The 14737-nt window shown below is 40.9% G+C and overlaps 1 protein-coding gene across 4 annotated transcripts in view; it reads left to right on the forward strand.

Moving 5' to 3' along the window:
• The window catches only part of AFAP1 (actin filament associated protein 1), a 243348-nt gene that overhangs the window by 164290 nt on the left and 64321 nt on the right, over window positions 1-14737 (forward strand). For all 4 annotated transcript variants that reach the window (XM_027836596.1, XM_027836598.1, XM_027836599.1 and 1 more), the window contains exons 8-9: window positions 1560-1641; window positions 9536-9685. In XM_027836596.1, coding sequence (XP_027692397.1) covers window positions 1560-1641; window positions 9536-9685 — 232 coding nt within the window. The remainder of the gene's footprint in view (window positions 1-1559; window positions 1642-9535; window positions 9686-14737) is intronic.

Below are 14737 nucleotides of genomic sequence, written 5' to 3' on the forward strand. Positions count from 1 at the left end.
CTTCTTTGCTCCCAAGGGTCTTAGATTCTATGAACAATACTGATTTTATTTTTAGCCCTGATTTTATTCATTGACCTTTGGACAAATCACTTGCTTTTTCAGAATCTTAGTTTTTCCTATCTCATTACATGGGAGTAATGCCTCAATCTATCTATTTCTAAGGTTGTTGTGAGATTCAAATGAGATAAAGGATATGAAAGCAATATAGAATTTTTAAAGTGCCACATAAACGTGAGTTGTTACTGTTAAAGACCTTAGCTTGAAAAGACCAAGATCACCATCGCATCCTGGGCCATCTCCAGTTGTCCTGATCCATATCTGGCCACTGGACCCAGATGACTCTGGAGGAGAAAGTGAGGCTGGTGGCTGCACAGCCCTCTTAAATCACTTAAATTCATTTCGCTTGGATGTCACGGCATCACCTCCCTGATATCATGGTTCTCTGTGAGAAAGAAGAACAAACAACAGCAGCAATTACCAACCACTGAAAATGTGCTTTTCAGAAAAGCGATCATTTCTATTTTTCCTGTCCCTCTCTACTGTATTCTCTTTACTTTTTGAAAGGTAAGACTGTAGAAATAATAGGAAATGTTGAAACAAGCCAGTCCTTAACTCAAGGACCTTTCTTTGCTCCCTTGAGTTGTAAAAGACAACTCAAAGTCAACAAGCATTTATTAAGCACCTTGTGGTTCCAGGCTCTACGGCAGGCGCTAGGGATAGCAAGAAAAGTGAAAAGCTAAACCAAAACATTCCCTGGGTTTTCTCTCAGAATATTTCCTTTTCAGGGCCTTACTTCTACTAAGCAGGAGTTCTTCTATACTTCTACTGTACATCAACTGGTCCTTGAATTCCCTGGAGTTACATGGTACGCTTCCAGGCAATGCTGTCACTTGAGGAAATTTCTGGTGATAATAATATTGGTATTCTCTACCCTCATAGATTTGTTGTGAGGAAAAACTCACATTTTAAGACCTTCAACTAATATTTAAAAAAAAACCTTAAAATGTTATGTAATTGTGAGTTACTATTACTATCACATCTATTTGACAGATGAAGAAATTGAGGCTAAAGAGATGAAGTTTCTTACACAATTGGTTCCAGTAGGGACTTGCTTGTAATCGTAAGTGGAACTGTTAGTAATTTTGCTTCCAGAGAGCATTTTTCTCTCTGAATAGTGGCATGGGGAACATTAAGAGATACTAATGAATGTCACCAAGGGCAATGCAGATTTTGAGAGGAAGCATTTTTGGAGAGCAGATGACTTTTGCAGACCATATGAAAGACCAAACCTATGGAAGTGTTTAGCAGAGTGAAGTAGATACTATAGCATCTGTTAGAGTAACTGCAGGGTGGTAGTGTTTCTGTTTGATTTCCAGTGCTTTCACAGTGATATAAGCATCTAGGCTCTATGTTCTTAGTTATCTCATTATTAACTTCTGGATGGATTAGTGCTTGTTCCCCTTTTATTTCACATTCTAGAGTACTTTTAATTGATGCTAGACCCACCGCAGAGCCAATATGACCACTACAGAAATGATCTCATCCTTTTGTCCATGCAGAAACTGTCCTCAGAGAGGCCGAGCTCAGATGGGGAGGGTGGTGCAGAAAATGGGATTACCATGTGCAACGGAAAAGAACAAGGTGAGTTGTGAGGACGGTCCTCCATTGTTCAAATATTTGAAAAAATTCTGACTGTGTGAAACGTCTAAACGTCAATTCGATCAGCAACTTAAGTAATGTGGAAGCTAGAGGCCTGTCCTACCATTCATCAGAGTGAAGGAAACCTCTTTTGGTACATTTCAAGCCTATCTATGATTAGTTCTCTCTTTCTTAGACTTTCCCAATGTTTGAGTTTTATTTTATTTTGTTTTTAACCGCAACAAAGGTTCTTAAGTGAAACACAATAAAAGACAATGTAGTATAATAGGAAAAGTAATGCATCTGGAGTTCTGAGCCCTCAGTTCAAATCTTGACTGCTGTTTCCCACCTGTTTTTTACCTTCTTGGGCAAGTTATTTCATCTCTCAAGGAAACTTGAGTTCTAATCAGTAAAATGAGAGAGCTGGACTAGCTTTGTATCCCCAGTGCTTAGCACAGTGCTTGGCACCTAGTAAATACTTGATAAATGCTTGTTGGCTTGTTGGCTGACTGAAGAGGCAAGATCTCTGATTATGGAACAGTTTTTCTTTATGTGACTCTACATAAGCCATTTGGGGACAGTATCTATACCGTGTTAGTTTCATACGGAAACAGGATTCATTGGTTCTAAGAGGACATAGGTAGGACATCACTCAGATGGTTTGAGATTCCTAGGAGACCCACCTGCTACACAGGGGTTGTCGTGAACAGCTGGAATGACTGGAGGCTGACTGTGGGAGCATTATTGTTTCCACCACTGGCCACAGTTGTGCAGAATATTCATGGGAGTTAGCAGAAGAAACATCACTAGTGTACCATCAGACAGACTATACTGGAGGAGAGGTCAAGAGTTCTGGAAAGAGGGGCTCATGGCGGTGTCTATTTTGTTGGAGCCTCCTGGGCTTCATTGCAGTGAGTTGTACAGAGGACGAGGGAGAGAGTATGATGATGAAACTACATTTCAGATCCAGGCTTGTCTTGTTATCTTGGTTGGAATTTATTCCCATGGCTAGAGAAAGGGTATCTAGCTAGTGTCCTGCAACCAGGACATGATGTTGGGGGCCTTTGTGCATATTCTAATCAATTGAGATGATCATCAGCTCATCTCAGCAAACATTTATTAAGCTCCTACCACGTACCTAGCACACGGCTTGACCCTGAGAGAGATGCCAGCCTTGCCCTCATAGGCCTCACATTCTAGAATGATATAGATGAAATGCAATGGAAAATAAAACATGGTAGATGTCTTATAATGTAAGGAAGGAAGGTTATGCTGATTTGGCAGTCAGGAGATCAAGAGGAGGACTTCTTAGAGAAAGTGGCATTTACCACAGACAATCCAACCAAAGGGTGGTCAAAAACTTCATTCCCAACTTGTCTCTCTTTTGCCTCTTCTCATTTTCTCCCATACATCATATTTATTCATCATATTCACTCTGTCCTCCCCACCACACTCTCCCAGTTGGGATTTACAGCTTCTTGAAGCCATGATTGTCTTTTCCAATGCTGTGTCCTTAAGCAGTAAGCATAATGCTTCACACATAGTAGGTGCTTAATAAAAATGTATTTTATGGAATGGAATGGAATGCAGCTGAAGTCAGGATGAACCAAATGGAAATCCTCTTCATTCCTAAAAATCCTAATCTGGGAGGCCCACAATATGTGGATTGTGCTACTTGTCTGGCCAGTTTATGGTGGAGAGTGCACTGGTCAAGGGCATGACCTCTGTTTTGATCACAAGTGGTTCTCCCCCTCCTCTCTCCAGGGTGTAAATGATAGTTTTCTCCAAGGAAGTAATTCAGGGAAAAGTGTTATCTCTGTCTTCCTCAGGGCATGTCATATATGATTAAAAACAGGAAAGCTATCTTTAAGTTTGGCTCTGTCAGGAAATAGCCTGCAGTCCCCATGTAGTGTTTAAAAATGGGACTTTAAGTCTTAAGTAGTTTGTGGAGTGTTTTGTTTCTCTTTGTTTCTTACTCCTTCTTCAAGTTTGGATATTTGAAAGTGAGTGCTACCTCCAGATAGCATGATAAATTAAAACCAACTCATTTAAAAGTGCATTGAAAGTTCAGAGATCATTTCAATTTTTTTAAGGAAAGTCAGTGGAAAGGGGGCTGGTCTTGTAGTTAAAAGAGATCTGTGTTTGAATGACACTTTAAACTTGCTGGAAGTATATTCCAGTATAATATAGTCAATTCATCTCTTTGAGTCCCTTGGTTTTCTCATCTGTAAAAAAAAGGGATAGTAATAATTACACTACCTGTCTCATGAAACTTTTGTGGGGAAGGCACTATGTGAACTTGAAGGTGCAAAAAAAAATATGTCTTATTTATTATTTGGGGCAAGTAATGTTTTTTAGATATTTGCTTCAAAGGTTTGGGTTTTTCAATGTAGTATGAAGATGTAATGTAAAGAGAGCTAGATTTGGGTCAATCAATGATTAGTGTTTATTAAGTATTATTAGTATTTATTAAGTGCTTATTATATGCCAGGCACTGGGGATTCAAATACAAGCTAAAAGAAGGACAATTCCTGCCTTCCAGGAACTTACATTCGAAAAGAGCAAGAAAACACACAGAAGAGGCCTGAAAAAAGACAGCAGAGGAAGGGTCTGGGGCCCTTGTCCAAAGTGGAGGTTCAAAGAAGTGCTCAAGAGTTTGAGAAGGGGCCTGTAGAAGTATAGTCAAGAGACAGCTGAGGAAATTCAGAAGGCCTGGGTTACTCATTCTGTGGTTAGCGTGATATAGTGTAAATAAGGCTGGATTTGGAGACAAAGGGCAGTGGTTTGAATCCTGGTTTTGCTGTTTATTTATTATTGGTCAGTTCATTTAATCTCTGTAGGTCTCAGTTTCCTAATCTGTAAAATAGTGCAGGTAGACTAGAGGACACTAAATCCTTTATTGTTCTAAGTCTATGATGCTATGATTTTTGCACAGACATGCACAGGCACATTTAGATGTGGCTATTTGTCAGCACAGCTATTGGAGAGATTTCTGAATTGGATGAGAGATAGTCCTCTCAAATTCATTCTAATTCTGTTAGGGTCTGTGAGTCCCTTTCTTCTCTGTGCCTCGATTTCCCCATCTGTTAACTGAGAGGGTTGGACAACATGTTCTCTAAGGTTACTTTTCGCTGTTATTTGCTATGATTTTGTGGCACTAGCTTCCCATGTTGTACATGGCTTTGTTCTTTTAGGCTCCTTCCATCTCCAACTTAGAACCCATACTTTTCCTTTGTCAAATTGTGAGGTTCTATTAGCTCCACAACCCAGGCTTATTTCACTGCTTTCTAGTTGCGCCTCCTGGTTTGGGACATTCCAGAACACATCTGTCCAAAGCCACAGTGACTTGCTTTCCCTGAAGAATTCCTCCCCCCCTCTTTTTTTCTTTCAGGAGTGGTGGATTCATTCCTTAAGTTTTGGCAAAGTAAAGCAGTGTAATACAAAAATAATGAGCCTGGGTGTGCATCTCATTAAAATGACTGTCTATGAAAGGAGAGAGGAGTCTGTCAGAGTGGAGAGACCCAAGGGGCAGAACTAGCGGACATGTCCACACCCACCGTTTCACAGATCTATTACACGATAGTTTATGCAAGAAACTATTGGCAAAAGCATTGAATAAATACTTTGGGTGATACTAACTCATTCCCCACCCATCCTGATAAAACGATTCCTAAAGTTTAAAGGCACTCATTCAGTTTGCTCACATACTCCTGCTTAGGTTGTACTCAGCGTGCAGAAATGCCAAATGTGTGGATTACATAAAAGTTTAAAATTTGTTTTGTTTCTGTATCTGCTTTTCAGTAACCCACTCAGCCCAGGTTGCTTGTATACACCATTTGAGGACACACTAGATTTTCTCTCATGGGTGGTCAAGTAGAATAGACTGAGCATTCTCTGCTCTTTTGATTTTTAAAAATATTTCTTTATCTATAAAATGAGTGGTGGCTACATGATTCCCATGGTTCCTTCCAGCTCTAACATTCTAGGTAATTTCTTACTAAAGTCTTATTCTAGCTCCCACATTCTGCGGCTTTGTGGATTTATTTATTTTTCCCCCAGACCTATGATTTCATTAGTTTAAGGAGCTCCTGGTGAGAAGACTCCTTCTAACAATGCAGATGTGGAACTGTCGTGTAGAAGCAAAGCAGCTGCTTGAGGTCACATAGTCATATATTTCATTGGTGAGACCTGAAGGAACCCAGTTCTTCCTGGCTTTCAGGCCATCTCTCTATCCACTATACTCTCATGAATTAATTTATGAGGGCTCAATTCTTTAAGAAATAAAATTTCCTGATATCCTTTTTTTTTTTTTTAAGTGGGATGTGCAATTTCACTGGTATTTGGAACTCTGACATCAGGCAACTTTTGGGCACTGAGAAGGTGGTGACTCACCCAGAGTTGCACAGCCACTAAATGCCTAAGGCAGGACTTTGACTATAGTTTTTCTTGAGTTCAGGCAAAGTCTGTACCCATTATGCAATACTATCTCTCTTATTTTAATATTACTATTTCTGTGTCACCTTTCTAAATTGGAAGTACGTTGTGATTTTTTTTCCAGTCCCTGCTGGCTTATTGGGGACTGGACAAGATCAAAGATTTCTTGGATTACCTCCACAGGTTCAAATCCTTGTTCTTCAATAATTGCTTTTTTTTTTTTTTTAGGCAATTGGGGTTAAGTGACTTACCCAGGGTCACACAGCTAGCAAATGTCAAGTGTTTGGTCTGAGGTTGGATTTGAACTCAGGTCCTCCTGACTTCAGGGTTGGTGCTGTATCCACTGCACCACCTAGCTGCCCCTCAATAATTGCTTCTTCCCAAATTGCTGGGGATAAAAATAAAGAAGTCACCTGGTGGCCGACCCTCTGGTAATGAGCCACTGCTAACATAGGCTAACAGGTTCTCTGTTGTTAGCATCACCATCTGTCAGTAAGCCTCAACATCACAGTGGTGAGGCCCAGGAGAAGGGACACCCTGAAAAGGACAATGGGTATATCTTTACAGAGTGATTTCTTTAAAAAATAAAAGTTATTTTCCATTGTGACTCATTTCTTAGGTCTAAAGAGTGTAATAACCCTGCCAGAATGAGAAGATTTAGTTGAATGACATCATTTGTAAGGAAAGGTTAGGATCTCTCTCTTTCTCTCTCTCTCTCTCTCTCTCTCTCTCTCTCTCTCACACATCTCTTTTTCTCATTCTATTATTTTCTCTCTCTTTCTTTCTTATTCTCTCATTCTTTGTCTCTGTCTCTCTCTATGTTTCTGTCTTTCCTTCCTCTCTTCTTCTCCCTTCCTCCTGTTTTTCTGGGTCCTGTAATTCCGTTGACCTAAAAGCTTTAGAAATTCTTCTTCTGGCTTAGCTCAAGTCTAGTATGAGGTTATCCCCTTGATATTCAAATGAAACCTCAGTTTAGGAAGGGTTCTGAGGAAGGTCATCCCCTGTTTCTTAGGACTGTCATAGCTTAGTTAGGCTGAACATGCAGGATACAGTTACCCCACCGACAGACCAGTATGTCAAATGATAATTGTCGTGGAGATGAGCCTTTAGATGAAGCATTATAAATAGATTTTGGTGTTTTATTTTTGAAAAGGGGCCATTTGTTTGTTTTGCTGTGTATGCCTCCACAGTTCATGTTTTTAGTATTATCATGCAGGTCTTTGATCTGACTTTTTTTTTTTTTTTTGAGAAAGAAATGTAGGACTTGCTTATTTTGGAATCTGGTCAGCTTTCTGTGCTTTGTACAAGAAGCCAATGAAAGAACAACAACCAGTCAATAACAAATCACTTCAGTTTCTTCATGTAGAGAACATAGGGGCTTGGAAACTGAGACCAGGAAGACAGAGATAACAAAAGGGAGGGAGAGAGAGAGAGAGAGAGAGAGAGAGAGAGAGAGAGAGAGAGAGAGAGAGAGGGGTGAGAGAGAGGGGGGGCGGGAGAGAGAGAGAAAGCACAATTTGAAGACTGATTTGGCAGGCCTAGAGCTTTTCTCACTTTTCTTTCCCTCCACCTCCCCAGGCAGTTGGTGTTAAGTGACTTGCCCAGAGTCACACAGCTAGTAAGTGTCAAGTCTCTAAGACCAGATTTGAACTCAGGTTCTACTGACTCCAGGGCCGATGCTCTATCACCTAGCTGCCCCCTGGTCTGACTCTTCTTGCCACAGTTATTAAAAATGGTGGGAAATAGAAGGGAGGCCCTTAAAAATGGAGAGAGAAAAAAAATTAGGTAGAAAAGAGAGAACAAAATACAGGCGATACTGGGGGAGGCCGGATGAGAGGAGGTACAATGTTGTGTAATATGTTAGAATCTGGAATAAAAATTTATAGGATCTGAGAATGATAATGAACTGGAGCCAGAAATGAAGAAGAGAGAAGGGGGTGGGCTTGCCTTTGGGAAATTGTGTAGTGCTTATAATGACCTTTAGCTTCTTCCTGAAACAAAGACTTATCTTTTTAGCATCAGAATTCTTCTGGTGGTGCTCTGTGACTGTGAGTCATAGAATACCATAGCCTCTGTAGGATTAAAAGCTGAGGGTCACCCAGAGGACAATGGAGAGGCATATGGCGGGTGTGGGTTGGCTGCCACATATTACCAAGAAGGAACTGTTCAGGAGAAATTACAGAAAGGATGTCATCAGAAACACATGTGGCAGAAAAAGAAGGTGGGTGGATCCTATAGGAAGAGCCAGAGATGATTGATGGATGGCTTCACATGCTCCACTGATATCAACGTAGGGTCAAGAGATTTAAAAGACGTAACCCAGTGTATTAGGAAGACATTGTATAGGAGAAAGAACCTTGGGTTATAGTCAGAGGAACTGAGTTCAAGTGCCTTTTCTTGCACTTAATAATTTTGTGATCTTGGGCAAATCACTTTTCAGTCAATAAACATTGATGAAGGGTTGACTTTGTATCAGGCACTGGGCTAAGCGCTAAGGATACAAAGAAAGATAAAAACATGACCCCTGACCTCAAGGAGTATACATTCTAATGGGGGAAGATAATGTGCAAACAATCCAAACAGTTGGATCAAAGATCTAGAGATGAAGAGACCATAGACCTAATTGATCCCTTCCTGAATCTCTTGAGAAGTGTTTCCTTTTCCCCAGTACAGAAGCCTGTATTGATGTTTTGCGTGGTTTCTATAGTGTCATGGGAAGATGACTGGATTTGGAGCCAGCCACTTCTTAGTCATGCAAACACAAGCAAGTCGTTTTTCTCAGTTTCTCATCTATAAAATGGGAATAGCACTTGCCCCGCCTCCCTCACAGAGCTGCCATGATGATCAAATCACATAATGTGTGCAAAAAGCTTTGTAAACTATAAAACACAATGCAAATGCTAGCTGTTAATATTATTACAATCATTTTAGGACTGAATTTGCTCTGTCTACCCTTACTTGCTAAGTCTGATATATTCTACAGGGAAGGGAGTGTGGCGCAGGGGGTTGATAGCGATGGCAATGGCTCTGTACTCAGAGAACTTGGGTTCAAATACTTCCTCTGGCACTAGATGAGTGACCATGAGGCTGTATTTTAACCTCTCTGAGCCTCATTGTCCTCATTTGTAAAATGATGGGATTCACTGGAAAAGCCTCTAAGACAGGAGGACTTACCCTTTTGTGTCATGGCAGTCTGGGAAAGCCAAAATGTGGGTTTTGTTTTTTAACTCTTACTCAAAAGAAATGCTAAATTTGAATTAGGGATTAATGAAAATAGAAATATAATTGTTTTCTCAACTAAGGATCCCCTGGAATCTATCTGTGCACCTTGTGGAGCCTAGAATAACAACCTATTCTAAGGTCTGTTCTATCTCTAGACATAAGATCCAATTGCTTTGATTTTTTTTTCCCCAGTTGGCTGTTATTACAACACACTTATGGATTTTTCCCCTTTTTTTTATAGTTAAGAGGAAAAAAAGTTCAAAGTCAGAAGCCAAGGGAACAGTGACAAAAGTCACTGGGAAAAAGATTACCAAGATCATTGGTCTAGGAAAGAAAAAGCCATCAACAGATGAACAGACCTCGTCAGCTGAGGAAGATGTACCCACCTGTGGTAAGAGGGTGTTTTGTAAGACTTTAGACATGGGTTTCTTTTCTCTCCTCTTCTGGAGGATAGTGTTTAACCTCCAATCCAGCACTTCTGCTAAATACTTGGTTTTGGATGCACCTCATTTATAATTTGGGATCATTCTAATTAAGACATTGAACAAATTTGACTTTTGCACTATCAGTAAGACTTCCTGCAAGATAGAGACAAGGAGCGAATGTGTTCCATGCATGGAGGATGACCAGTGCAAGGACACGAGGCGGGAGATGAAGCGCCATGTGTGAGGAACCACAAGAAGGCATGTTTTGCTGGTCTCTAAATAGTTGAAGTTTTGTGAATGAACCATGTAGATTGCCAAGGGAAACTGAAGAGAGAACAAAAAACTGAGCCTTGGGGCATAGCCACGTTTTGGAAGGAAGGAGAGGAAAATGGAGACAGCAAAGGATTCTGAGAGGAAACAGCTTGTGAGATAGGGGAAAAGTCTGGACAAAAATATCCAGAAAAATCAAGAGGGGGCTGTTTTAGGGAAAGAAGTTGAAAACTTCTAAGGTCAAGGTAGGATAAAGGAGATAAGACAATGGATTTGTCAAATAAGAGATGTTTGGTACTAAGTTTTGTTAGAATGGTGGTCATACAAGCCAGAATCTAAGGTGTTAAGTGGCTAGTGAGGCAAGTTTTGAGAATCTTTGTGGTGAGAAGGAGCAGAGGAGGGGAATTCGGGGAGGTAATGGTCAAGGGTACAATTGTTTTTATAATAAACTAACTCCTTTTATGAAATAGTAGTATGAGGGGATCTTAGGAAATTTTGAGATGATGAGGGATTGTTATAGAGACAGAAGGCCTGGGTTCAAATCCTAACTCTATTATTTACTACATAGGTGTTGTTGGGCAAGCCTGGTCTTTCAGGTTCCTCATCTATAAAAGGAGGGGGATTTACTAGATGATTTCTTTTCCCTCTTCTCACTTGAAATCTTATGATCTTGTTGTTCAGATATTGTCCCAGGTCCCTTGTTACTCCAACAGACTATGATTCTTTCATCTTCCCATGGATTTTTAGTGGACCCAATCGGTAGGATACCAAAGCCTGGGATTTCAAGATGGGAAAGCAGATAGTGGGAGTGGCCAACTTATGGACAGACTTCGTGAGAGGTCAGGGCAGTAAGGAAGTTGAGATGGAAAGTCCCCATTTCCTACAGGGAGGAGTCAGGGAGTCAAAGTCTCCTGTATTTGAAAGGCTTGGCAATTAACCTTACTTAACTAATTCTAAATAAACAAAACTACGTTTCTATTTGTGAGCATAGAGTCAAATAAATGGTTTTGCAGAGTGTCTGTTGGAGGCACTGCGGATCACTGTAAATCAGTAGCCCTATAATTACCCATATGTATCTCTTTTAAAATGCATTATCAACATCTTTCAGATTTTGGTTCTCTTGAAAGAATAACATTCTTGTACAAAATTTTTAAACTGTCACCTAATTGAGCATTCAGGGAGTGAGGTGTAGGGATGAGGCAAACGCTTCCTTTTGGATGTCGGTAAAAAAGAAATAAGTTTTTTTTTAAAGACTTATTTCCAGCCATAAGCACAGCTGTGAAGTATCAAGCAAAAGGGTGACCTCGACAGAGCCCAGCAGACAGATCCTGCCAAGCTGAGCCTGCTACAGCTGCTGCTTAGCTTCCCCACAGAGAGGAAATTCTGAACCAATCGAGCTGATAGAAGACAGGCATACCGGAGACAAGAGGCCGTGAGTTCGAAACCCAACTCTTCCATGAGAAGTGGCAGGAACAGCTGGACCTCTGCAGGTTTTCATTGGTAAAATGAATGTAAGAAGAACAGGGTTGGACCTTCCACTTAGAAGCCAGATCAGTGGGTGAGACTCATGAAAAAAGAGACTGTTATGTGCTGTTAGTTACAGTATTGTGGAGTCAGAGAATCACAGAAGGGTAAAGCTAGAAGGGACCTGAGAAGAAGGAGCCAGAGGGGACCTGAGAATAGGAAGAACAGCAGATGCATAGCAAAGGATGGTATCCTATCAAAGAAAGTCAGAGCTGGAAGGGACCTAGAATGCCATCATTGGGAAGGACCTTAGAGCACAGAATGTTCGAATGTAGAACATGGAATGTTACAGAAGAAGCTGATCTGAGAACCTAAGAAAGAGTTCAAGAACGTAACCTTAGAACATGGAATGGTAGAACTAGAAAGGGGCTTTCCAGACCAGATAGCCCATCCTAAATGATTAACACGAAGTGATACAGGACTGAGAGTCAGTTATGGTCAGATGGCAAGCAGGTACTGCTTTTTAGGACTCATAGGATGTTGTATTTAGAGAATGACCGGAACTGGTCCCAGAGGGAGCTGGCCTCAGTGAACACCAATGGGGTGTGATCTGAGGATTTCAGACCAAAAAACGTATTCTCAACTGACCTACCTCACTGACTAAAGTTCCTTGACGAACTTGGTACCAATAGAAGAACAATCTGAGATGTTATTATTAAGTGATAAGGCCAATTCTTTAACAGACAAATTCAGACTTACCCTTTCGGATGATTTTGAGCACCTCCAAAATAATTCACTTGGGGGGTGGGACGTAGGAAGCTGTGTTTCTTCCCATCATGCTTCCATTCATCAAAACTATTTTAAGATGCCTTTTGGGAAGCGATCATCTGAGCTCAGTTAACAACCACACCAGAAAACACATCTTGACGTTTTATAGCCACACCCAAAATAAAATTCCCCAGTTATGTTATTCACCAGACCTGCCCTTTTGGCAGTTTTCAAAAGGCAAATCTTTCACCTCGGAGAAAATTGAAGTGCTCATTGCCTTCCTTGCCCATAGCGTAGGGATAGAGACTATAATTTCATTAGTATAGGGGAATACTGAGTGAGGGAATTCCTCCTACCAAGGCAGGATTTACTCATAATAGGTGTTTAATAGAGGATTATGGAATTTATTTGAATTAAGTTCATTCTCTCAATTAGCAATTATTAAGTGACTACTGTGTGCCAGGCACGGTGCTAAGCACTGAGGATACAGAGAAAGGCCATTGAAAATAACGTTCAGGGCAGCTAGGTGGCACAGTGGATAGAGCATGGGTCCTGGAGTCAGGAGGACCTGAGTTCAAATGTGATCTCAGACCAGACACTTGACACTTACTAGCTGTGTGACCCTAGGCAAGTCACTTAACCCCAATTGCCTTGCAAAAAAAAAAAAAAGCAAAAAGCAAAAAAGGAAAATAACATTCAACAGGTTTATGACATCACTGTCCATCCTCCTAGTAATGCTCTGAAGGAGACAGACATCCTATACAGGTGGCAGATGTAACTATGGAGAAACAATATGTTCTTAGGGTCAGAAAGTCCTGAGCTCAGAGCCCACCTCTGACACTTACCTGAGGGACCATGGACAAGTTGGTAACTTTCTTGAGCCTTGTTTTCCTCATTTGTAAATGGGAGATAAAAATACCCTGTTGTTATAAGGATTGTATCAGATAATATATGCATGAGAGGCAACTTCGCTTATGTATGTACTTGTATCCCCAATATTGAGCGTAGTGCCTGGCATACAGTAGGTGCTTAATAACTGCTTGTTGATTAAGTGAGGTATGAGAGGCAGTGTGGTGAGAGGGTAAGAACTGGCTGCTCATAGGGAAGATCTCAGTTCATATCTTACCTGATATCTGTTGTCTGAGTGACCCTTAGCAAATCACTTACTTGCCCTCCAAGACTATAACATGAGGTTTGAGCACTATATACTCTTCAGACTCATCTGGATTATTGTATTCATTTGGGACACCCCATTTTAGGAAAGATGTCAATAAAATATGGAGTACATCCAGTTTAGGGCTCTTAGGGTGATGAATCACCTAGGTGGTGCAGTAGATAGAGTGCTGGACCCGGAGTCAGGGACACCTGAATTCGAATCCAGCCTTAGACACATACTAGCTGTATGGCCCTGGGCAAGTCACTAAAGCCTGTTTGCCTCAGTTGCTTCATCTGTAAAATGAGCCAAAGAAGGAAATGGCAAATCATCCCAGTATCTTTGCCAAGAAAATCTCAGATGGGGTCACAAAGAGTTGGACACAACTGAAAAGACTCAACAATAACAACAACAAGCGTGGTGAGGGGCCTGGAAGGATTTGATCCCACATGGAGATTGTCTGTAGGAATTGGGGATGTTCAGCATGGAGACAAAAAGACTTGGGGAAGCTAGGAGGGAGGGAAAGGACCAGCTGATTGAATCAATGGCCCCAGATACACAAAGAGCTGTCATTTGGAAGAGGGAAGAGTGTTATTTTACTTGGTCCCAGAGGATACAATCAGGACCAAAGAGAGGAAATTACAGGGCAGGAAGTTTCTGCTCGGGGAAATATAAAAGCTTCTCACAATTGAAGCAATCTAAAAATGGACTGGACTGGCTCATCAGATAATGAGCTCCCTGCCTCTGGAAATATTCTAACAGAGGCTGGCTATGCAATTGTCCAAGAAGTTAAACAGGACATTCATATACTGGATAGAGTTTATCATAAAGCGTCACCAAAAGTTAGCTCATCATATCCTACCCAGTCATTTACAAATGAGGAAACTAAGGCACTTGTCCAGAGTTACAGTTAGTAAGGAGCTCAGAGGCACAGTGTGAGGGGGAGATGTCACACCATAGCCTACAACACTCCTGGGTTGGTGGTTCCAACCCAGATTAAAATGTAATGAGGAAATATTTAGCAAAATAAACAAAAATGCAATAAGACATAGATATAGTGGTGATTTGTGGTTTTTCTAAATCAATGAATGGCCAACAGGGATCATTATGTCCTTTTTGGTATCTGTTTCTATTAGTGTTTAAAACCATTGGTATAGCGGACTTGGAGTCAGAGAGACCAAGTTCAAATTCTGCCTCAGACATTAGCTGTATGATTTTGGGCAAGTCACTTAGCCCTTTCTGTGCCCTATAAAATGAGTGTGTTGGACCCGATGGCCTCTGAGGTCTTTCGTTCTAAGTTTGTGATCTGATGTGTGATCTTGACCTCAGGCCTTCTGAAAAGGTCTTTTTGGCAAACAAAAGG

Source organism: Vombatus ursinus, unplaced genomic scaffold (assembly GCF_900497805.2).
Source record: "Vombatus ursinus unplaced genomic scaffold, bare-nosed wombat genome assembly UNPS02014818.1, whole genome shotgun sequence".
In the NCBI taxonomy this organism is placed as follows: Eukaryota; Metazoa; Chordata; class Mammalia; order Diprotodontia; family Vombatidae; genus Vombatus; species Vombatus ursinus.